The sequence below is a fragment of the Bubalus kerabau genome, chromosome 8 (assembly GCF_029407905.1).
Source record: "Bubalus kerabau isolate K-KA32 ecotype Philippines breed swamp buffalo chromosome 8, PCC_UOA_SB_1v2, whole genome shotgun sequence".
In the NCBI taxonomy this organism is placed as follows: domain Eukaryota; kingdom Metazoa; phylum Chordata; class Mammalia; order Artiodactyla; family Bovidae; genus Bubalus; species Bubalus kerabau.
The window spans coordinates 48,345,235-48,371,160 of record NC_073631.1 but is presented as its reverse complement, the minus strand read 5'-3'; the positions used below and the strand labels follow the sequence as shown (position 1 = coordinate 48,371,160).

At 37.6% G+C, this 25,926-nt stretch overlaps 1 protein-coding gene and 1 long non-coding RNA gene across 4 annotated transcripts in view; one reads left to right on the top strand and one right to left on the bottom strand.

Annotated features, from left to right (window-relative positions):
* Positions 1 to 977: 977 nt before the first annotated feature.
* On the bottom strand, positions 978 to 5,433 carry LOC129659103 (uncharacterized). The gene is made up of 4 exons (XR_008717793.1): positions 5,197 to 5,433; positions 4,619 to 4,695; positions 3,762 to 3,944; positions 978 to 2,508 (listed from the first exon to the last, which is right to left on the bottom strand). It is a non-coding gene; the product is annotated as an uncharacterized LOC129659103 (long non-coding RNA).
* Positions 5,434 to 5,538: 105 nt separating this feature from the next.
* ORC5 (origin recognition complex subunit 5) overlaps positions 5,539 to 25,926 on the top strand; it is an 81,509-nt gene continuing 61,121 nt past the window's right edge. The window contains exons 1-5 of one of the 3 annotated variants that reach the window (XM_055590188.1): positions 5,539 to 5,757; positions 9,415 to 9,507; positions 12,023 to 12,223; positions 17,012 to 17,086; positions 22,407 to 22,518. In XM_055590188.1, coding sequence (XP_055446163.1) covers positions 5,686 to 5,757; positions 9,415 to 9,507; positions 12,023 to 12,223; positions 17,012 to 17,086; positions 22,407 to 22,518 — 553 coding nt within the window. In that variant the 5' untranslated portion in view covers positions 5,539 to 5,685. The remainder of the gene's footprint in view (positions 5,758 to 9,414; positions 9,508 to 12,022; positions 12,224 to 17,011; positions 17,087 to 22,406; positions 22,519 to 25,926) is intronic. The other 2 variants (XM_055590187.1, XM_055590186.1) reach the window with 2 other exon arrangements.

The window sequence follows — 25,926 nt, the reverse complement described above, 5'->3', positions numbered from 1 at the left end:
ATACTTATTTATTGTCTGCACAATGAACATTTCATTCCTTTGTGGTTCAGGGTAGTCTTCAAAGTGGCTAAAACTACAATAATAAGACTGCTGAGCGAGGATGGGTGTCATAATTAAAGGCACAGAAAACAATCATCCTTGCAGCTAAAACTAGAACTTTGGGAGTTTTGCTGTTTTAATTTTTCAGTAGTTTTCTTAGTAATTCATTTCATTAACCAAATGTGGTTAAATATGTACTTTGTAGCAGAGCTCATGCTAGTCATTTGGGATAAGTAAAGTCATTAATCAATTCGGTAAATATTTATTGAGTGCCTCCTAGGCATTAGGAAATTTTTTGATTGAGCTCCACAGAGGCCTTACATTTTAGTGTGAGAGACTGACAATAACAAGTAAAATATGTAGATGATAAGTACCGTGAATAAGTACCGTGAATCAAAATAAAGGAAAAAAGGGGGGATAGGGGACAGTGAAAACAAGTAGTCAAAGAAGACTTCTTTAGTAAGGTGACATTAAGCAGAGATCAAAGGAGGTTAGGAGTGAGCAGTGTGAATAAGATTGAGAAAAAGATTCCAGGAGGAACAGCAAGAGCAGAGTCACAAGAAGCTGGAACCTGCCCAGCATGGTCCAGTCCAAGGAGGCCAGTGTGGCTGAAAGAGAGTGAGCTTAAGGAAGAGAAGCAGAAGATGAGGTGAGCAAAGTAAAGGGCAAGGTGGGAAGTACGTTTTAGGGGGTCTTGTACATTGTGAAGATTTGGCTGGGAGGGAAAATGAGAAGGCTTTGAGCAAGGGAATGACTCAAAATTATTTTCATAAAGTTAGATTAAGTTACTAAAATAAAATCTTCTTGAAATTTTCCATCTGTATTTTGGCTTGTCTCTAGTTTATCTGATGTCATGACCAAGTTCCTCAACCAGTATCAAAGATTATCTTTCTGTTTGATTACATTTTAAACAATTAATTTATATTTTATTAGTCCTGGGATGCCAGTACATAGGTAAGTCAGACTTTCAAAATGGCACTGAAAAACAATTAGCTTGAAAACACATTTATCACCAAGTATTTTAGGATTAAAACTTCTATGTTTATTTAATATACAAATCATTAAGTTAAAAACTAGAGAATAAGTAACCAAAGATTAAAAGAGCACAGAGATATTGTTTAAAAAATTAAAAATAAGGATAGTAAGCTTAGTTTCATTTGTTTCCTTTTTGGAGGCTCATAAACAGTATTATAAATAAGTTATTTGAGCTTGTTTTGAAGAATGATATTTCCCATTGTTTCATGTTATTTGCTTAATGTTTTAACTTTGAAAAATCAAAATTACAGTTAAAGACCATTTTAACACATAAATACTACACTTTTTGCTCCTATGCTTACATATTGATAGACAGCAATTTTTAGGACTCTTTAAAATATCCCTCATGCATAACTGTTGGAGATTCACAGCTTGTGATGTGTTCACCTTTTTTTTTAATAGGAAACTGTTTCCACATCATTTTCTCACACTCCTTAAACTAATGATATATGTATTACCAAAAATTTCTGTTTAAAAAACTAATTCTGACAAATAGACTTTTTTCTTTCAATTAAAACTTGAGTTTTAATACAGCAGGCCTAAAACTAAAGCTATTAAATATGCCATAGAGGATTTTAGTGAGCTTTTCACTATTGGGATATTTTCTGAAGACACATTCTTCCTGTGGAAAAATAATTTATACTGTTTGAGCACCAACTTCCATCTACTACTATTACATTTTTAAAGGATTATTTGCAGGTTAATGTGTAATAAACATATATTCTCTGTGTGCAATATTACCCAGAGAACTGGCTCAACTATCTTTGTGGTGATAACTTCTGTAACTCCTTTGCTAGGCCACTTCCTTTGTAGCTTCAGATCCCATTTCTTCTGGACCTCTTTAACTATTTACCCTGTAGACACTTCAAATTAAATCTGAGAAACTCACTTTGGTCTTAAAAGATAAAAAACTAAATCCCATAAAGATAACACGAAATCAATAAACCTTCTCCTTCTTTATATTTTATTTCATTATCTGCAAAGCCTAAAATCACCTAAGAAACCTAAATGCTACTGTTAAAGACTCCAGCCTCCAACTCATTTTATCAGCCACTGAATTCTATAAAATTACTTCTAAATTTCTCTCAGATTCAGCTTCTTCACAGTATGATGTAATAGAAAGATTAAGGTCTTTGGAGTCAACCAGAGCTAGGTTCCAGAGAAGGCGATGGCACCCCATTCCAGTACTCTTGCCTGGAGAATCCCATGGATGGAGGAGCCTGGTGGGCTGCAGTCCATGGGGTCGCTAAGAGTTGGACACGACTGAGCGACTTCACTTTCACTTTTCACTTTCCTGCATCGGAGAAGGAAATGGCAACCCACTCCAGTATTCTTGCCTGGAGAATCCCAGGGACGGGGGAGCCTGGTGGGCTGCCGTCTATGGGGTTGCACAGAGTCGGACACGATTGAAGCGACTTAGCAGCAGCAGCAGACCTAGGTTCAAGCATATTCTACTTTAAAGATCAATTACTTAACTTCAGCTAGTTTTTTCCCATTCACAATCTATTATATTGTAAAGCTTAAAACGGATAATATATCTATCACAGTGTCTGCCACATTATGTTTAATAAGCCTTCATTGCCATTCCGTTACCTTGTTTCCCATTCCTTTAGTTTAGGCCATCATCATTTATTGTTTCGAAGTTTGCAGTAGTCAAATTGATTCTATTTTCCATGCTATAGTCAAAAGGAACTTCCTTAAAGTCAAGTGTTCATTTGCTTCTTTGCCTAAAATTCTTTTTTGGCTCCCCGTGGCCTATACAAGGTTTAGTCCTCTTAGTGTAACATGCACTTGAATCCAGCCTGACCACCTGCCACTCTGTAGATTTATTCTTAAAAATTACTTGCTGGTCCCCGGCATGGGATTGCCTATTTGCTCCTTTTATGTCTTTATTTGTCTTTTTTGTCCTTTTGCTTAGAATCCCTTTGTTGGTCTCACAGGTGAACCCTTATTCTTAAGTCTCAGTTCCCTCCTCTGGGAAACTTTCCTAAATCTGTCTAGGCAGTAAGGCACTCCCTGCCAGGTGAACAAATTATTTATCGATTGCTTAACTGGTATGTCCCAGACAGTACAGTATATACTGAAAATGGAGCTGTGAAGAAGACAGGGTTTACTGCCCTCATAAAGCATCTAGAGATAGACACTGACATTTAGACAATTATTTAGTTACAATTTTGTTGAATGTTAAAATGATAGTGTTATGGAAATGTATAACCCCATCTAGAGAGGGTGGATGAAGAAGAGATACTGAAAGATTTGATGGATGGTTCCATTGTACCTTTTATATTTCTTTCTTAAAGTACCTAAACAATTGCATTTGAATTGCTTTAAATATATGATTTTTAACTAGCTGGTAAGTTATAGGAGACCATGATTATCAAAAGATCTTTCTGGCTATCACAAATATAAGATTCTGATTCTGACATCCATGACTTAAATCTATGTACATCAGGCACTAAGTATATAATCTTTTATCCCTAGCAATAACCCAGCCATTATTATCTCCTTTTTACAGATAAAGAAGTTTACGATTCAAAATTGATGCTGAAAGTTCAGATTCTCTGTACACGGGTGGTGAATCAATCTTCCTAATGGAAAAAATCCCCAAACAAGATTCCCAAAATGGACCCGAGTTTCCCTAAATGGACCAGGTTGAGTGACCTCAGCGTGCACACTGGGGGACTTACCAAAATGCTGGTGATGTGATGTCCTGAAGGCTACCTTCTGCTTCCCCAAAATAATTCCTCAGAGCGGGAAGTCCAGTGCAGTCCAGGCAAGAGGAAGAGAAGAGCATCCTCAAAGTACAAAGGGCTTCAGCAGCTGATAGAGCAGTCCCTCTTCCACTGTCTATTCCCACCTCAGAACTCCAGCTGCACGGACAGGGTACAACGAAGGCTTTGCCTTTCAAGGCAAGGGTTCTAGGCAATCTGGCCTCTCAAGGAATTCTCCAATCCTCCACTCTCTCAAAGGAGACTGGTGTGGAGAAAACCTCACAGTGTCTATCAAGCCAATGGACCCCCTCCACCCTACTCCACTAACTTGGGACTGTCCCAAAGTTGAGCCCCATGTTGGGCACCAAAATTGATACTGAAAGCTCATCTTCTCTGTTCACCAGTGTAATCAAATCTCAGAGACAGAGTTTTGGGTGAAGTAGGAAAGGATAGCTTTATTAGTTTGTCAGGCAAAGTTGTGGGGGTGAGCAGTGGACTAATGCCTTTAAAACTGTTGTGTCCCAACTTGGGGAAGATAGTGACAAGTTTTATTGTAATTGTTCAAAGAGAGTGTGAGCAGCTTGCTGACGCTCTTCTGATGGGTTGGTAGTGAGGTTAAGTAGGTGCCAACATTATTAACCTTCAGGTCCAACTGGTCTGGGGTCAAAAAGCTTACGGGCAGCCTACTATCATTAACTGTTTACTTCTCCCAGCTGGAGTGGGGTTCAGTATCTGCAAAACGCCTAAAATGTCGTGCAAGTCCTTTGATGGGGAAACAGGACCCGGTCCCAAGGCTGCTCTTGACTGTTTCTCCCTGGGGTCACATCACCTACCTTGGCTAAGTAACAACCGCTTGAACGTGCCCACTGGAACTCAGGCATGGTCATGGAGGCTGAATGAAGGCTATTTCCTGTTATCAAGGAAATGGGGGACACAGAAATGCTTTGTGCATAGGAGGCCCATAGGACCTGACTGGGCAGCAGTATGAATGGTTCAACAACTCTTCCAAGGTCTCTCTGAGCCAATGGCCCCAATCCAGCAGCTTTCGGACCCCAAACCCTCTTTTTACCACACATTTCTGTCTGCTTCTATACTTGTTTATTTTCACAATCTTTTAGTGTCTGGTTTCTACTAAGTGTTCCACAAACAGCCTAGAACTAAAAGGAACGTTATTTTTCACTCTTGTTGCCTTCAGCAACTCACACCAGAACTTCCTCACGTTGAGGGGGAGAGGCATTACCAGATGGTCTCGCTTTTAGGCTTGCAATAAGGCTACTAATTCCAAATTGTTTGTTCAATGCCATCAGTCTTTTTTTTTTTTTTTTTTTTTTTGCACTGGAGGCCAATTTCTCATACCCTCCTGAAGAAAAAAAAAACCCACTTTTTGAGAATATTGATCAACTGAGCCCACCTTCCCCAGCTGCCTGTATGGAGTGGGGGGCCTCCGCTCCACAGCCTCCTTCCCCTCATGGGTGGGGCTACACGACAAACTTATCCATCACTTAAGGTTTCTTGGCGCCTCTAGGCAGGAAAACTGAAGCCACGGGATCTCTGCTTACTGGGAGCCTGCGGGGGCCCCCTCAGCTCCTTTCAAGCACTGCCTCTGTTCGTTCTTTCGACTTCTAGGTGGCAAAGACCACAGGCCTAGATGCCCACCACAAGAAAATACGAGCGGAACAGCCCCTCGGTGGCGCCAAAGCCCTACAGCCTCGAGCCTTGAAAGACTAGGGAGGGGTCGACGCTCCTCTTGCGCGCTGACGTCACGCCGACGCTCGGCCACGCCGGCTCCTCCCAGAAGCCCGCGAGTCCGGTTTCCGGCGGGAGCGTGGAGACCGTGGTGTAGGTGAAGCTAGGCTGTTGGATCCGGCGCTGGCCACGGGCTTCTCTGTCCTCTGCCAGAATGCCTCACCTGGAAAATATGGTGCTTTGTCGCGAGTCCCAAGTGTCCACCTTGCAGTCCCTGTTTGGAGAGGTATTGTGGTCCAGCTATCTTTTCTCTTCTAAATCCCAGAGGCAAAGAATTTCACGGTCTTTAGACAGTTTCCAATATTTAAATTTTCGTTTGAATTGAGGGGCCATAGACAATGTTTGCGTTTAGATAGGGGATGTTATAGGTCTGTCCCACTCCTCACCTAAAGTAACTTCTGAGGAGTTTATTGAACTGTACTGGCCCGCTAACTAGGGCTCGTTGGCCCAGGCATGTTTTCTTACACAGGCCAGTTTTGAGAGAGCGCTAATACAGAGCAGCAACTCAAAGTTGCTTCTTACCCCAGCTGTATAGGAGTTTATCCAACAGGTGTGTTTGCGCAGTGTTACTTATTCAAATCTGAATCCCCCGCCCCCCGCCCTGTTTCAGGGAGGTAGTTGCTCTAAGTCCTGTGTGGATGGGTGATTGCTGGGAAGGCCAGTAAGGTCCATCGTTGTGCATCTGGTTTAAAACGTCAACGGCTTTTCCAACGTTATTAAAGCACAGAAGAGGTGTAGTCTTGCCTTCTTGACTAGCAGTTCGGGTGATGCCTAAGAGAAGAGGTTAAGTTTCCTCTGGATGAACACCACTAGGGAGTCCTTTCCGTAGGAGCTTGCATTCATCAATTGAATACTTTAATCTACTTTTTAATTATATTCTGGTGGCCTTTAGTGAGCCTTTGCTTCAGATTCATGAATGAGACTTGGAATTAATCAGATTCGGATCTCATCTGAAGGAGAGTAAATGAGAATTTAGAGTCATACTCATGTTCTCCCCCTACGCCTCAGGTTTTTCTTGAGTACTGCTTTTATCCAACTAGCCGGTTGGCAGCCTAGGGTGGCCTGTGAAGTGTTAGTGGAAAAGTACCAGCCTCCTGAAGGGGCGCATTAGTTAGGGAAGATGTCAATGACTGCATCCTCAGTCAATATTCTAGTTAATCCTAGTTACCCATATTATCACTGAAACATTTTCTTGGTTATACCTCATGCATTCATTCCCTGGAGTTAACAGACCCAGATCTCTCCAAACAGAAGTGGTGCTCCTGAAAATGAATGTTGGCAAATAGAGATGAGTAGTATCAATTTGGTATAGATCAGAGAAACAAATCATGTTTAACAGTTTTAATAGCACTTTTCTGTAAGGTGCGGTGCATGTGGGAGATGCAAAGATTTGGAAAAAAAAAAAAACTGGTTCATATTTCTAAGCAGACTCATTTATGTATTCAGGAGATTGTTATTGAGCACCTTTTCTGTTCCAGGCACAGTGCCACATCCAGAATTATTAGTTTATGTTAGATTTATGAAGGTGAAAGGTAAACTAACAGTGCAAGAGTTCAATTCTGGGTAATACTAGAAAAAATGATGTAAGGTGGATATTATTAAACACCTTTTGGATGCAGACAAGTATGGCAGGATTCCAAAAAAACGAGAATTTCAGTGTAGCTTGAAAAGGTGTCCTAATGAATATCTTGAGCTTCTCTTCAAGGTGAAATATAGTATTTGGATAGCAGAGATGCTCAGAAAGCTTGCATTTAGTTCTTGAGACAGAATTTTTGAGCTAGTTAATTTGCAAGATGCTTATGTATAAACTTAAGAAAAGAATCCATGAATTAGAACATCCATTTTTAGTTTATTGGGCTGCTATTGCCATAGGCATTTACCATTAATATTTTCCTGTATAAACTGAGTTCCTCATTTGTCTTGGAAAAAGGAAATTTGTAACTTGGTGGCTAGAATGTAATAAATGTCTGTGACTACAGTTGACCCTTGAACGATGTGGAAATTAGGGGTGCTGACCCCCTATGTGGAGAAGGCAATGGCACCCCACTCCAGTACTCTTGCCTGGAAAATCTAATGGACTGAGGAGCCTGGTAGGCTGCAGTCCATGATGTCGCTAAGAGTCGGACACGACTGAGCGACTTCATTTTCACTTTTCACTTTCCTGCATTGGAGAAGGAAATGGCAACCCACTCCAGTATTCTTGCCTGGAGAATCCCAGGGACGGGGGAGCCTGGTGGGCTGCTGTCTATGGGATCGCACAGAGTCGGACACGACTGAAGTGACTTAGCAATAGCAGCAGACCCCCTGTGTAGTGTAAAATCAGTATGTAACTTTTGACTCCCCCAAAACTTAGCTACTAATAGTCTTACAGATAAACAGTCAACTAACACATATTTTGTGTATTGTATGTATAATATTTTGTACTCATTTACAATAAAGTAAGCTTCAGAAAAGGAAATATTAAGAAAACCATAATAAAGAGAAATACATTCACAGTACTAAACTGAGTTTATCAATGCCTTAAGTTTATGTTGTCTACAAGATGAATTGTGTGTCAGTATGTACATCAGTATTGTGTTAATAATGCAAAGCATTGGGCATTTTATACATAGTAGAAGGAAGAAGGATGGAGAAAAGGGGGAGAGGGAGAGAAGGAAGGGAGAGGCTGGGAAACACAGACATACTGTATGGTACTGTAATCCTTTGAAAGCCAAATTATAAGACAAAACTAATACATTATTAATTTTATATTAAATATCCCTCACCTTATGACTTTGTAAGGGTATACTATTATCTATATATATTTTATGCTTCATGGCATGTCTAATTTTTCTTAATTTTTTCTATATTTTTAGGCTATGTGGTTCTTCTGTGAGTTTTTTCAAATTGTTGCAAATCTCCAGAATTTTTTCCACATATTTATTGAAAAAAATCTGTGTATAGGTGAACCCGGAAGTTCAAAACCTGTGTTGTTCAGGGGTCACTGTACTGTTGTAGTGGTAGATGGTGATCATAGAAACTCTACTTTTTCATGGAAATTGAATTGTCACCCAATTTTCTTGTAATTATTTTTTAAGTGCATGTGAATTCTCTCAAAGCATATTTTGTCTCTGATTTTTGTACTCTTTAGTGCATCATGGTTTTCAGCATTTAATTGTTGTCTAATAAATGTTCATTGAATGAATGAAGCATATTTGTAATATTGACCAGACCATAGAGAGATGTTTGACACTTTTTACTTTTCTCTAGCCTGCTAACTCATAATGTACTCCAGGAGAATCTTGGGAATAGATGTTGAAATGTATGCTGTGTAGATTTGATCGTTGAAAACAATGATGATGACATGTATACATTTAGGCCAGGGTAAATGTAGTATACTTAATTCAGAAGTATTCTGTAAGTTTTCCTTAGAGGATTCTTGAAATTCTAGCCCTGTGATTCTGTATGCTTAGTTTCAGAGCTTTAAAATGTACAGTGAAGTTGCAGCCTGTGAACTTAGATTCTATAAAAAAGAGCTAAGAAAAAGAAGTATGATCAGAATTGTTCTTAAAAAATCTGTTAAATCTCCCATAAATTTGAAAATACAAGTGCACATATATATATACCTATATAATAATAAAAGATTTAAGTATATATATATATATAGAGAGAGAGAGTAATATGTCATGTATAATACATAGGCCAAGTATGATTTTTCCAGGAATTTTGAGAAAAAGCAGAGTTGAATTTAAGTAAGTTTAAAGTATAATGATGAATTCACAAAATGCTCACTGTTGAAAAAATTTGGATTAAATAATTTATCATGTAAAACTTTTTCAGAAGTTGATAAATGTTTATTTTTTGTTTTGTGTGCGCAGATTGATATTTGCCTTTTTTCCCCTAGAGACATCATTTCAGCTTTCCGTCTATTTTTATTTATGGACATACTGCCAGTGGAAAGACCTATGTAACACAAACTTTGTTGAGAAGTTTAGAGGTAAGACTACCCCAAGCTCAGTGTTAATTGATTTTTATTTGTAGACTCCTAGAAATGGAAGGGATCTGGGAGATGTTTAGTTTAAACTCATGTTTGTCTAAATCTATTTTTTAATCTTTTCTTTGTCCTCACTTTCTCAGTAAATTGAATAGTAAATGTGTTCTGTGGATTCTGTGTCATTAATATCTTGACTCCGTGTAGCTTTAATCATAGCCATTGCTGCTGAGTTTCATTTATTGTGTTTGTTTCGTTTATTTCCACAACAGTTTTCTAAGTGCAGTCTGTTCTTCACCCTGCAGCTAGTCCATGAAAATCTTAAATAAGATCTTCAGCAAAATGTTCAGGTCTTTTGCTTGGCATATAAGACCCTTCGTGAGCAGAATTCAGTTTATCTTTCGTAATGTAATGCCTAAGAATTTGAGACAGAATCTAGCAGGCTCATGTTCCTCTTCTAGGTCCACCCCTTAGTGCTCTCCCCATCTGAAAAGTGGGGCTAATAGCGATGACATTTAGAATTTTTGTGAGAATTTAGTGAGTTAATATATGACAAGTACTTACCACAATACTTAGTGTATAGTAAGCACTCAGTAGAGGTTAGATGCTATTACTCATGATTATTGCCACACCTCATTTCGTATCCTAAACCAGGGATGGGCAAACTTTTTCTTTAATGGCCAGATAGTAAATATTTTAGACTTGTGGGCCAGGTACTTTCTATTACAACCTCTCAACTCCTCCTCAGTAAGAAAGCAGCCGTGGACAGTATCTGTCTGAATGGACTTAGCTGTGTTCTCATACAGCTTTATATATCAAAAGACTGTTATTTGCTACTCCTGGTCCCAACTTTAGCTCACAGTATGTGTGTTTTGTGTGGCATACTGGAGTATTGACAGTTCTTGCTGTTTCTTACTTTGAACCCTGGGCATACACTGCTCCCTCGGCTTGGAATCACTTTCTTACACTCATTCTCTCCACCTGTCCTACCCTTGAGTGTGCACGGTCCTGGCTCAGGCATTTGTTTGTAAGTCCCTGTAGGAAGTATCAAAAAATAATGTATTTTGAATAAAAGCATGAAAATTGAATACAAAAGTTCCATATTTAAGGACTGTATTTCATTTTTTAATGTATCATGATTTTTGCTGCTAGTTGATCATTGTAATAAATGATGATTATCACGACTTTTCATACAAATTTACAAAGAGACGTTTAGCATATGTTGCCATTAAAGGCCATAGATAGCACACAGATAGCAGTAAGCAAGACAGTTACTCATAACGGAGATAGTGTGGACTCTAGTTCATAAAGAAGTGGGGGTAAAGGATGTCAGAAAAATGCTGGTGAAATTGTGCCTAGGTAAATATATTGTAGCCTTACTTATACTGTTCCTCTGGAAAACAAAATCTTTATTGGGTGAGATTTATAGAGCATCACTAAAACCGGTTATGTTGTTTAGTCGCTAAGTCATGTCTGACTCTTTTGGGACCCCATGGACTGTAGCCTGCCAGGCTCCTCACTCCATGGAATTTTCCAGGCAAAAATACTGGAGTGGGTTGCCATTTCTTTAGTCAGGGGATCTTTTCAACCCAGGGATTGAACCTGCCTCTCCTGCATTGTCAGGTGGATTCTTTACCACTGAGCCACCAGGGAAGACCAAAAATAGTTACAGGTGCCATGCCTCAGAGCGATCAGTACTGCTTTTTGATTTCATTTTGAGAACAGACTATATTTGTAAGTCTTTTGTTTCTTCATTGCTTCTGGAGTTAACTTCCATTTTGGTAGTTCTTTAAATGAAAAGTTCATTCTCAATCCTCACAGGTGGATTACTGTGGTTTCTAACTCTTAATTTTAATTAGCATTTTTTTTAATCTAGGTGTGTCCATCATTAAAAATATTATCTTAAAATTATAAATAAATTCTTACTAAGAATTTTAACATTCACATGTCCTTGGGGTTCTTTTTATGAATTCTTTAGAAGAAATTACAAGTTTTCTTTGAATCCCTGTTGGAAACAAATGAAAACTCAAATAATTGAAGTGAGTTTAATGGAGGGACTGTTTTACAAAGGTTGAAGAAGTGTTAAGGGAACCAGTAAGGGATGGTGATATGCTGAGAGCCTGTAGCTCCCTCAGACTTAAATGGACCATCAGAAGGAAGTGTAAAGGCCCCAGCAGGAGGTGTAATCTGTGACAAGGGGCTGCCCAGCTCGGCCTTTAGGAGAAGATGGAGCCACTGTCAAGCTCTGGGCCACTGAGGGATGGGAGAGGGAGTCAAGGGAATACTTAGTTTTTTTCTCTCACCACTCTTCGTCTGTCTCCTGGTTCTTCCCATTGACTGAATCCACTAGATCCAGAAAAACTAGAGTCTGAGCGATGCAGTCTGTAGTGGTCAACCTCGGGGGGCACAGAGCAGTTTGGAGAATGGTGGAGTATAGATTTAGAAGGGCAAACGGGATATCCAGCAAAGCCATTATTGTGTTTGTATGTTTTCTATTTATACTTTTTGTTTTTGTTTTCAGCTTCCACATGTCTTTGTGAATTGTGTTGAGTGCTTTACCTTGAGACTGCTTTTGGAACAAATTTTAAACAAATTGAATCATCTTAGTTCTTCAGAGGGTGAATGTTCTACTCATATAACCTGTGAAATATTTAATGACTTTGTTCGCTTATTTAAACGAATAACTGAAGCTGAAAATCTCAAGGATCAGACTGTATATATTGTAAGTAATTTAATTTCATTATATCATCTCTTACTTGAAAACTGATCTATGAAATCAGTTTCCATATTTTTTTTTTGAGATCTGTTATGTACAGTGCATTGTACAAGGTGCTTATGTGATTAAAAAAATGATATATTTCTTTTTTTAAACTGAGGTATACTTTTTCAATTGAGGTATGTATAGTTGATTTGCAATATAATATATGTTTCAGATGTACAGTGTAGTACATCTGAAACATTGATTCGGACAGGGAGGCCTGGTATGCTGCAATTCATGGGGTCACAAGGAGTCGGACACAACTGAGCGACTGAACTGAACTGACTCCATTTATAGTTATTATAAAACATTCACTATATTTTCTGTGCTCTACAGTGTATCCTTGTAGCTTATTTATTTTATATGTAGTAGTTTGTACCTCTTAATCCTCTGCCTTTATGTTGCCCCTTCTTCATTCCCTGTGCCCACTGGTAACCACTGGTTTGTTTTCTATGTCTATGAGTCTATAGATGTAGTTCTTATCTAAAGGGAGCTTCAGTTTTAGTAAAAGAGTTATGATATACTCATATATGACTACATGTAGAATGTGATTAGTGATAACATTGATAGGCAAAGCACTGATCCAGGTACATCTGGTACAGCCTTATAAGGTGATAACATCTGAGATGGAGCTAAAAATATGATTAGGGTGTTAGTAGAAAGAAAATAAAGAAGAGAAATTTCAGATGGAGGAAATTAGGCAAAGGCATGTAGATGGGAATGGAGCCTAGGGAATACCAAATACTCTGGTCTTTGTGGGTTATAAAATATGAGGGAAGACAAAGAAGACTAGAAAAGTGGGAGGGGTAGATCATGGAGTGTCTTGAAAACCATACTAATGTGCCTTATTTCGTTTCCTATTCAGTAAGAGGAAGATGTAGAGCAACAAACATGCTTTAGGAAAATTGCTCTGAAGGCATGTTGAATAGATAGATTGGAGGGAATTGAAAGACATAGGCTAGATGGTTTTGAGGCTCTTGTAACTGTTTTCATTAGAGGCAATCTGGGCCTGGATTAGAGTTGGGGTAGAAAATGCAGAAAAGAATAAATGTAAGAGATAGCAAAGGTCAAATTTGTCAATTGTGTATGGGGTACGTCTGGGAAAGATGAATCATTTGATTTTAGATTGACTTAGTTTGAGTTTAACTTGTTACATCAATTTGAAAATAATTAGCAGACAACTGAAAGTATATAATGTGCTTTATGTTAGTAAATTTTTTATAATACTTTAATCTTACTTTAAAAATGATTATCTTTGGAATTGAAATTCAATTTTAATATAATACCATCTCATAACAGCTAAGTTATAAACTCACTGAAAGGACTGAGTTTTATGCATTCTTGCATCTTCTTAAATGTATAAAATAGTTCCTTCCACTTTTTAATTTTGTTCATTTATTTATGCAAATATCCCAGGCACTGTTTTAGATACTGGAGATAGAACAGGGACAAAAGAGTCTTCGCCCACTTGGGGCTTATAATCTAATTGAAAAAGGTAGATAATAAGCAAGTTAATATGTAGTGGATGTGGTACATTAGAGTAAGGCAGAATCAGCTGTGGGGGGGGGATAGTTATTTTCTAAGTGAGAAGGGCAGAGAAGATCTCACTGAGATAATGATAACAGAGCTGAAACTGGATGGAAGTAAGGGGCAAGCCATGAAAATATCTTAAAAAAAAAAAAAGAGTATTCCAAGCAGAGAGATTTGTGTGAGCATACAGAGATTGGAGTATCAAGAAGGCCATTTTGGCTGGAATAGTTTAAGTAAGAGGGGAGAGGGGTAATGCTGAGAAAGAAAAAGTACAAGATAGAAGCATGCAGGCTAGTGTTATGGGTTGATTTGTTTCCTCCGAGAAGTTGTTGAAGTTTCCTCCAAAAAGTATGTTGAAGTTCTAGCCCCTAGAACCTCAAAATATGACCTTATTTGTAAATGAGATCATTGTGGTTCTAATTAAGTTGAGGTCATACTAGAAGATTGGGCCCCTCATCCAATATGACTGATGTCCTAGTGAAAAAGAAGAAATGTAGAGACAGACATGCACACAGGGAGAATGCCACATAAAGTATGTTGCCACAAGGCAAGGAATTATCAGGAGCTAGAAGAGAGACCTGATACACCTCCTTCTCTAGCACCTTCACAGAAAACATGGCCCTGCTTGATCTGACAGTTACAGCCTCCACAACTGTGAGATAATAAGTTTCTCTTAAACCACCCTGTTTGCCTTATTTTGTTATGGCAGCTAGGAAACTGATACAGCTAGTTACAAAGTTTTTGTGCAGCTGAAGGAATGACTTTGTCATGATCTGAGTGAAGAAAACTACAGCAGGTGGGGTCTTGCTGGGGGTAAAAATCCTGAGGAATTTGGTTTTGGGCATGTAAAGTCCAAGTAGAAATGTTGAGTTGGCACTTGGACACTTGGCGTCTGAGGTCAAGAGAGGTCCAACATGGAAATACCATTTTGGATTTCTGAGCATATACTTTAAGCTGCAAGATAGGATTAGGTCACCAGCAGAGTGAGAGAGTTAGAAAAGAGTTGAGTCCAGTGACTGAGTACTGTGGTGCTCCAGTATTGAGGTAGTGAAGAAATTAGGAGACAGAAGATATCATTGATGTACAAATAAAACTTAGATAGTGAATAGTCTTGGAAGTCTCTCTAGGCTTCCCCTTTCCTGTACCTTTGACTAGAAAAAGTAGGCTTTTGTTGGAGTGCTTTTGGTTTCTTCTCCTTGGCCTTTCTGTGTTGTAGGCTTCTTCAGCTCTACACATGAGGCAAGAAAATAACTTAGACAATTCACCCTCCGAAGTGAGTTGTCATTCTTCTGGTCCTGAGGTCCCTAGCTAGTTTGCCTTCTTTCCACCTTTCAGAGCCTTATTTGTTTTGTATGTAATACTCAAGATTCTTAATTTTACTTAGGAGGAATAGGAAAAAGTGCATCCGCTCCATCTTAGAGTAAGTACATAGTAAAGAATTAACAACTGCTAGAATAGTTTGGCACCATTACCTTGATTTATGCTAAGGCTACTTAAATTTAACCCACAGTTGCTTCTTTTAACATTAGTACAAATATCACCATGGTAGAAGAAGGCATATAAAATTTTAGTATTATCATAAACAGCACACCCCGCTGCCCTCACCTTAAAGGGGCCTACAGATCACACTTCGTAAGCCAGTGATACAGAATATAAGTTGATCTTTCACTGGGTAGGATAGGTGACAAGATCATTGGAGGAGAGAGGGATTTAAGGAAATAAATAGTCTACCATATCAGAAGGAAGTCATTTATGTAGATTTTTAAATATGCAAAAAATATAGGAGTTATGTTAGAAACATGATAGTCAGAAACTGTAACATTTAAAGAACAAGGAGGAAAGACCCCAGAGTGTTGGATAACTCCAACAAGTAGAGTTTCAAAGCTGTGTCTTCAGGGAGGAGGAGAGATCAATATTCTGTGAGGAGCCATGAGGAATCAGTAGGACCCAACTCCTTTTTCAGGCCTCATGGATCAGTGTTGGCATTCAATGTTGTTTGTTAGATGACTAAACATTAAAGGTGAAAAAGTTTGTAGGTGTTTAGCGTAGAACATTTAGAGTAATTTTGTAGAATATGCAGTTATTTAATTATATGAATTGGTAAGCTTCAGCACTTAGGAAATAATGCAGAAAGATGTTTGAGAATGTTTTCTAGTTAGTAAACATCCTTACAAATCAAGTCTATTAGATTACTTTCATGTAGATTATTTTTTAAAATGTTTGAATTAAAATTTTAACTTGAGTATTAGTTATTTGATAATTGCTTTAAAGAAGTATCATTTATTAAAATACTATCAAACCATTAATTACAGTGGGTTAATTATATTAAGTCAGAAGAATGAACTATTACTGCTTCAGCTTTGTGTTTTGAATTAAAATGGGCATACAAATGGACCAATTTATTTGAATTAATCTGTGTGCTGTATCAGAGAGTTTTAAATGGAAATTGATGGGAAAATTGCATATTGAGAATACATAGTTGAGAAACTAATTTGTTTCTTTTTAGCAGTAAATAACTAGCTTTATTTTGTCTAAATGAATTAGGAATAAAATATCTTAAGTTGATTACTCTCATACATTGTTTCAAGCTGCCTGTTAATCAGCAAAACAGATATAAAACATTTTGGATTATTCAGGGAAATAATATTATACTTTCTGAACTTTAATTGTATTCCTAATGTAAATGATTATAATTATAATCCCAGTAGTATTATCATAACACTGAACAAAAATTTAATCTTTCTTAACATGTTTGGTTTTCTAGCTAAAGGGTTTAGCATGCATTTACAAAGTTCAAGCAAGTAAAGTTTTACATATTGAAATTTAGAATTTTCTTCTATCTCTCAGGTCAGAAAGCTTTGTTATTATTGGCATGTGGTAGACATTTATCTTTTATTAAGTGACATAAAAATGCATGTAGTTTCATTTCGTGTATACCTATAAGAAAAGGTCCTTAACATCTTAATTCACTATCTTTTTGATAGTTTATCTTTAAAACCTTTTTAAGTGTAATTATGACTTATTCTCTAAAATTTGGGTTAAAACATGTTAGTAGACTTATTGACCTATTTGAAATGTCTTCCATAAATTTTAATACTCTTTAAAATATTAATTCATGTCACATTTTTTAACATGGAAGGTTCAAATCTTGAATTATATTGTGTAAATGTTTTGTGAAAGGACTTTTAAAATTGATTTTGACACTGTGGTTTTTTAAACAAGGTTCTAGATAAAGCCGAGTATCTAAGAGATATGGAAGCAAACCTTTTACCTGGATTTCTTAGATTACAAGAATTGGTAAGTGATGTGTGAATCTTTTTCCCCTATGGCCTAATCAGTAGATATGTGTTGTCAGTTTTTTCTTTTTGCCTATTGGATAGCTGAGAAATAATCTCTCACTATTATGAGTGAAGTTGAAGATTTTTTCAAAGTTTTAATCGATTTGTACTTTGATCACACTTATTCTTCAGTTATTTAGCTTTTATTTTTGATTGTGAAGTGGCTAACACTACTTTCTGCTAAAAGAATTCAGGTGTTTACTAGAATAAATGGTGGGAAAGGGCTAGACTTTGAACTGTCTGCAAGAATTTTAAAATTTTCTTTTAAGAAATATAAAATAGAATGACAGGTCTGCTCTGGATCATCTGACATTCTGTCTCATGGCCACTCAGTTATTGGAACCAACTTTGTGTTGCAACTTAAAATTGTGTTGGCACTGAATAATATTAATTCTAATTGTCAGGGCTTCATAAGAAAAGAAAGGGATAAATTTACTGTGTATCAACATACGTGTCAGGCGAAAAACAAATAATACAATGGCAACAACAGATAGTAGTTTATAGTAGTTTGAGTAAAGGAAATCGGTGAGAGAGTTCAGTTTTCACCAATACCAGTTGGTATAGGAATACTAAACTCAAAAGGCTATTTCCTGTTAGTACCATATTGATGAAGGAATAAACATTTAGTTTAAGCAAAACAGTAATGTTCATCATATTCAAATAATGTTAATTTAAGTTTTATTGGCTTTATAATCTTCTATTTAACTTATAAATTAAAAGATTGGTTTTATAACTTTATAAGTACCTTGAACATAAGTAGTTTATACCTACTTAATTTTATGTCTCTGTTATTTAAGTATAATATTAAGGGACATTATAATAAAAATTATTGGTTGGGGCATAAACTTGGATTACTGTAATATTGAATGGTTTGCCTTGGAAATGAACAGATTATTCTGTTGTTTTTGAGATTGCATCCAAGTACTACAATTTGGACTCTTTTGTTGACTATGATGGCTAGTCCATTTCTCCTCAGGGATTCTTGCCTACAGTAGTAGATATAATGCTCATCTGAGTTAAGTTCACCTATTCCAGTCCATTTTAGTTCACTGATTTCTAAAATGTAGATGTTCACTCTTGCCATCTCCTGTTTGACCATTTCCAACTTACCTTGATTCATGGACCTAACATTCCAGGTTTCTATGCAGTATTGTTCTTTACAGCATCAGACTTTACTTCCATCACCAGTCACATCCACAACTGGATGTTGTTTTTGCTTTGGCTCCATCTCTTCATTCTTTCTGAACTTATTTCTCTACTGATCTCCAGTAGCATATTGGACACCTACTGACCTGGGGAGTTCATCTTTTCAATGTCCTATCTTTTTGCCTTTTTATACTGTCCATGGGGTTCTCAAGGCAAGAATAAGAAGTGGTTTGCCATTCCCTTCTCCAGTGGACCACATTTTGTCAGAACTCTCCACCACGACCTGTCTGTCTTGGGTGGCCCTACAAGGCATGGCTCATAGTTTCATTGAGTTAGACAGGGCTGTGGTCCATGAGATCAGTTTGATTAGGTTTCTGTGATTGTGGTTTTAATTCTCTTGGCTCTCTGATGGGTAAGGATAAGAAGCTTATGGAAGCTTCCTAATGGGAGAGACTGACTGAGGGGAAACTAGGTCTTGTTCTGATGGGCGGGGCCGTGCTCAGTAAATCTTTAACCCAAATTTCTGTTGATAAGCAGGGCTGTGTTCCCTCCCTGTTGTTTGACCTGAGGCCAAACTATGGTGGAGGTAATGAAGATAATGGCGACCTCCTTCAAAAGGTCCCATGCATGCACTGCTGCACTGCATACCCCCAACCCTGCAGCAGGCCACCGCCGACCCATGCCTCTGCTGGCGACTCCTGGACACTCACGGGCAAGTCTGTGTCAGTCTCTTTTAGGGTCACTGGTCCTTTCTCCTGGGTCCTGGTGCACACAAGGTTTTGTTTGTGCTCTCCAAGAGTCTGTTTCCCCAGCCCTGTTAAGTTCTGATGGCTGAGGGCTTATGCCATACCCAGGTCTGCTGTACCCAGAGCCCCTGCCTCTGAGGCAGGCCACTGCTGACTGTACCTCTGCAGGAGACACTCAAACACAGTTCTGGCTCAATCTCTGTGGGGTCTCTGGGTCCTGGTGCACACAAGGTTTGTTTGAACCCTCTGAGTGTCTCTGGCGGGTATGGGGTTTGATTCTAAATGCAGTTTCGCCCCTCTGACTGTCTTCCTGGGGCTTCTCCTTTGTCCTTGGACGTGGGGTATCTTTTTGTGGTGGGATCCAACATTTTCCAGTCGATGGTTGTTTAGCAGCGAGTTGTAATTTTGGCGTTCTCACAGGAGAAGATGAGTACACCTCCTTCTACTCCACCATCTTCCTCCTCCACATTGTTCTGCTCCTTGTTGCTGGTGAGCTGGAGTTTGCTGCTCCTGAGAAATCGGTATGCGGGTCAAGAAGCAACAGTTAGAATTGGACATAGAACAGCAGACTGGTTCCAAATCAGGAAAGGAGTACATCAAGGCTGTATATTATCACCCTGCTTATTTAACTTATATGCAGAGTACATCATGAGAAATGCCAGGCTGAATGAAGCACAAGCTGGAATCAAGATTGCCAGGAGAAATATCAATAACATCAGATACGCAGATGACACCACCCTTACGGCAGAAAGTGAAGAAGAACTAAAGAGCCTCTTGATGAAAGAGGAGAGTGAAAAAGTTGGCTTAAAACTCAACATTCACAAAACTAAGATCCTGGCATCCAGTCCCATCACTTCATGGCAAATAGATGGGGAAATAATGGAAACAGTGAGACACTTTATTTTTTGGGGCTCCAGAATCACTGCGGGTGGTGACTGCAGTCATGAAATTAAAAGATGCTTGCTCCTTGAAAGAAAAGCTATGACTAACCTAGACAGCATATTAAAAAACAGACGTTACTTTACCAACAAAAGTCTGTCTAGTCAAAGTTGTGTTTTTTCCAGTAGTCATGTATGGATGTGAGAGTTAGACTATAAAGAAAGCTGAGTCCTGAAGAACTGATGCTTTTGAACTGTGGTGTTGGAGAAGACTCTTGAGAGTCCTTGGACAGCAAGGAGATCCAACCAGTCAATCCGAAAGGGAGTCAGTCCTGAATATTCATTGGAAGGACTGATACTGAAGCTGAAACTCCAATACTCTGACCACCTGATGTGAAGAGCTGACTCATTGGAAAAGACCCTGATCCTTGGACAGATTGAAAATGGGAGGTGAAGGGGATGACAGAGGATGAGATGGTTGGATGGCATTCCCCACTCAATGGATTTGAATTTTGAGTAAACTCTGGGAGTTGGTGATGGACAGGGAGGCCTGGCATACTGCAGTCCATGGGGTCACAAAGAGTTGGACACGCCTGAACTGATAATAAAAATTAAGTAAATATTTGGGGAGACAGTGCCTAGAGTCTTTCCACCTTTAAAAGTTAAATGCATTACTCAAATTTGAGTAACTAAAAGTTCTAAACTGATTGCCACTTAAATCATTGTATGCTTAAGATTAACTCCTAAAATCCACTTTTACTAATAGTCTTGGGGGGGAGATGTGGAGAAGACAGGAGAAAAGTAAGTATAACTCTTGGTGGTGTAATCTGGAAGTCTTCTCATGTAGTCTAGCCTCTCCCAGTTTAATTATTTCTTGGCAGTTTACTACTGACCCCAGGGATCTGTCCTCATTGACTAGAGGTCTCTTCCTCTCTTTTTGTTGTGTTGAGTTTGTGGGATTTATTTTTGTTTTTGCGTGTATTCATCCACTGTTTCCCATTGCTTTGTTCAAGGACTCCTTCTCTGGTAGCCAGAGTGCATTCTTGCTGTCCTCTCACCTTTCAGTAAAACTTACTCCCTTATTTTCCGCTGTGCCTAGTAATGGTGATCATGCATCCCGCCACAGTAGTTAGGCCATTCACTTTTTTTACTTTTAGTTATAGAAGCTATTTGAAGAAAATGAAACAATTCATATAAGCTCAGCTCCACCAGAAAAGAAAATTGTTGTTTTGATGTTTCTGAAAACATGCTTGATTTTTAAATGTGTATGTCATTGAAAAGAAATATAGCCAAAGCATTTCCCACTTTTTATATTAAATACTTATCAGAGTAAAATGAAGTTTAAATTATGATAAATATCACTGCAGTTGAAAGTGCTTTCAGATGAACAGATGAGAACCAACCTTTTATCAGTCCTTTTAGACTGATAAATAGCCTCGATTTTTTAACCTCTCAGTATTTTTTTAGCTGATTTTATAAAATGCTTTTGGATAATCATATTTTAAAGCAAAAGCAGCTCAATGCTTTGTGATGAAGATTGTGTTTAGAGCATGCCCATTTATCTCTATAGTAATCAGGAATTATTAAAAATTAATAAGACAAAAAGCATTTGAAAGTAAAAATCTTCTCTTTCATGAAGATGCTACATTTTCTATGGAGTCATTAATTTATTGAACTTAACTATCTTTGTTAGCCAGAAGTATATTTCTATAAAGAATGAAAATTTGAATAAAAGATTACACATAAGTTAGAAACTATAAAAGTAAATCACCATCAAAGAATAGTGTAAGAGATTTGGTCCTAAGAATAGTTATAGAACAAAACAGATATCATATCTGTTACTCAACTTAGGAGACATCCAAAAGAACATGAGAAGAATTAAAATTTGTTTTGGGAATGCAGAGGTGTCTACAGATAAATTCTAGCATTAGAATTAGCTTTCATGGCCACTCTGTAGAAGGATAACATACACACTGAGCTTGTTCTCTTAATGTTATTTCTAGAATATTATAATTTCAAAAGATGTCTGTTTACTTAACATTGGTATTTTGGATGCTCATTCTTGTTTGTGTTTTTAATGTATGCTCATCATCTTCTTCAACAAATATATTATTTTTTGTGGGTGCTATAGCCATTTCAGTTTTGCCTTTTTTGGTTTAAGTGTATGGTTTGAAAACACCCATAAAAAGATTTTATTTTAATCATTCAAGCAGATGTGTTTCTTAATTTCTATAAAATAAGTCCTTGTGTGACTCTGCTAGTGTTACGTGTAACTGAATTGTCAATTAACCTGAAAGTTTTATGGAAATTTTAAGTAATTATGTAGGAAAATTTGCATATAAAGATGAGCTCCTTGATTAGGTTTTCTAAATATGGCTTATTAATATGCACATAATTTGCTATATATTAGAACTTGGCTGGATTTATTTTGAAAGAAAAATTCAAATGGAATTATTGTTCTGTTTAAGATTTTTTAATGCAAGTTTACTTTTATTTATCTCTTTTACAGAGTGACAGAAATGTGACTGTTATCTTTCTCAGTGAAATTGTTTGGGAAAAGTTTCGTCCAAATACCGGATGCTTTGAGCCATTTGTCTTGTATTTCCCTGATTATAGCATAGGTAAAATTGAATACATTATTTTGACTAATGATACTCAATAAAATATTTTTTTGTTGTTTTAAAGATTAAGCTAGCATGTTCAAATGAGAATACTTTGATGTCTTAATCTATTAGGGTTTGCTGCCAATCTCAAATAAATGTTTGTATTTCTGCAGTTAATAGAGATTTTATTTTGGAACTATGAGAGATGGTTCTCTTATAATAACTTTTTTTTGAATGAGCATTTCTCACATATTTATGCTAATGGTGTATTTTCACATTTTTGTAGTCAGAACAGTAAGATATATATGTTGTGATTATAATATCCTTATAAGTGAAAATCAGACTAAGTTAGCAAAGTACATTAAAATTGTACTGAAATGTTTGTATACCATGTGCCTGAGTTAAGTACTACCCAGAATGTATCTTTTAATTTTGTAAATCTCATTTTTCATTACTGTAACTCTTACAGTAGCAACCACTAGTCCTTATTGTTGTGTGTGTGTGCTTAATCTTAAATTCATAGATCTTAATGATCTTTATCTTTTGAAAAGCACAATAGCTTTTTGTGTTTCTGAGTAGTTTTGTAGATTAATACTGTGCTGTTACTGTACAAATATGATACTTCTGATTCAAAGATTATAACTTAAGCATAAGGTGGTTAGAAGCTGTGAAAAAGATACCTTTCCTTGACCTTGGCTTCAAAATACTGTCCCTTTGAACTAACAGCTATAAACATTGATTTTTAAGATCAACACAGTTTTGCCTGTTTTCACAAGAACACAGCAGTCAAATAACACCTCCTGCCTTTGCTAATTAACTGAGACAGAAAAAAGAAGACCAAAATAGATAAAGGGAGCCCTTATTTTTAATAGGGCTATGAAAATCACAAGGAGAAAAGGGTAGGAAGAAAATAAAGGATTTGATTAAAAAATTTCTTTGTATTTAATGTCATGACTGTTAGATGTTAAAATTTTTCATGACCTATTTTAGGTTTAAGTAGTGAAAAATTATTTTGAAATGCTAGTTTTCTAGTGATGTTGATATTAAAGTATGTTATCATGAATTGTGATTTTTTTAAAAATTTGGATGTAAAGCAGCAGAGATGGAGACAATTTAAGGACATAAAAGTGATCTTGTTAATTTTAAAGAGTATAGGAAAGTGTAGATTTTTGAAAAGTATGATATGGAAACAAGTTCATCTAGTTATGAAATTTTAGAGCCTTTAACATACCATTTTTTAAAAAAATTCAAAAACACCATCACACAAGAAAATGTTAAAAAAAAAAAAAGTATTAATTGATAAGCCAAATTATAGTGAGAATAAGTAAGAATAAACCTGGGCAAAAGGATAATCTTAGTGCCTGAGTCATCCAGTCATAACTTGGTACATATGTCATCTGTAGGACTGTGTTATCTAACGTTCAGGACACCCTTTCCTCCTAGCAGTATCAGAGCCTAATTTGGATTTCTTGTTTTCTGGTCTCTCCCACATGCAGACTGCTCATCTTTTGGTAATTTTTTTTTTTTCCCTTCGGTTGGATTATAGTACAGTTAGTCAGGTTTTTGGTTTAGTTATTGGAATAACTAAATTCCAAACAATTGGAATAAATCATACTGAGCTCTAGTAAACAATCTGAAAATCTCAGTGACTTATAATTTCCCACCTGACAACCTTTGTGCAATTTTTATCCTACACTTTACATATGTTACTGTTTGTGCTTTCAGTTCAGTTCAGTCGCTCAGTCGTGTCCGACTCTATGCGACTCGTGAATCGCAGCACGCCAGGCCTCCCTGTCCATCACCAACTCCCGGAGTTCACACAGACTCACGTCCATTGAGTCAGTGATGCCATCCAGCCATCTCATCCTCTTTCATCCCCTTCTCCTCCTGCTCCCAATCCCTCCCAGCATCAGAATCCTTTCCAATGAGTCAGCTTTTCACATGAGGTGGCCAAAGTATTGGAGTTTCAGCTTTAGCATCAGTCCTTCCAAAGAACACCCAGGGCTGATCTCCTTTAGAATGGACTGGGTGGATCTCCTTGCAGTCCAGGGGAATCTCAAGAGCCTTCTCCAACACCACAGTTCAAAAGCATCAATTCTTCGGCGCTCAGCTTTCTTCACAGTCCAACTCTTCCATCCATACATGACCACTAGAAAAACCATAGCCTTGACTAGACGGACTTTTGTTGGCAAAGTAATGTCGCTGCTTTTTCATATGCTATCTAGGTTGGTCATAACTTTTCTTCCAAGGAGTAAGCGTCTTTTAATTTCAAGGCTGCAGTCACCATCTGCAGTGATTTTGGAGCCAAAAAAAAATAGTCTGACACTGTTTCCACTGTTTCCCCATCTATTTCCCATGAAGTGATGGGACCAGATGCCATGATCTTCGTTTTCTGAATGTTGAGATTTAAGCCAACTTTTTCACTCTCATCAAGAGGCTTTTTAGTTCCTCTTCACTTTCTGCCATACGGGTGGTATCATCTGCATATCTGAGGTTATTGATATTTCTCCCAGCAATCTTGATTCCAGCTTGTGCTTCTTCCAGCCCAGCGTTTCTCATGATGTACTCTGCATATAAGTTAAATAAGCAGGGTGACAATATACAGCCTTGACATACTCCTTTTCCTATTTGGAACCAGTCTGTGGTTCCATGTCCAGTTCTAACTGTTGCTTCCTGACCTGCATATAGGTTTCTCAAGAGGCAGATCAGGTGTTCTTGTATTCCCATCTCTTTCAGAATTTCCCACAGTTTAATGTGATCCACACAGTCAAAGGCTTTGGCATAGTCAACAAAGCAGAAATAGATGTTTTTCTGGAACTCTCTTGCTTTTTCCATGATCCAGCGGATGTTGGCAATTTGATCTCTGGTTCCTCTGCCTTTTCTAAAACCAGCTTGAACATTTGGAATTTCATGGTTCACGTATTGCTGAAGCCTGGCTTGGAGAATTTTGAGCATTACTTTACTAGCGTGTAAGATGAGTGCAATTGTGTGGTAGTTTGAGCATTCTTTGGCATTGCCTTTCTTTGGAACTGGAATGAAAACTGACCTTTTCCAGTCCTGTAGCCACTGCTGAGTTTTCCAAATTTGCTGGCATATTGAGTGCAGCACTTTCACAGCATCACCTTTCAGGATTTGAAATAGATCCACTGGAATTCTATCACCTCCACTAGCTTTGTTTGTAGTGATGCTTTCTAAGGCCCACTCGACTTCACATGTGGGCCAGGATGTCTGGCTCTAGGTGAATGATCATACCATTGTGATTAATTGGTCGTGAAGCTCTTTTTTGTACAGTTCTTGTGTGTATTCTTGCCACATCTTCTTAATATCTTCTGTTTTGTTAGGTCCATACCATTTCTGTCCTTTATCGAGCCCATCTTTGCATGAAATGTTCCCTTGGTATCTCTAATTTTCTTGAAGAGATCTCTT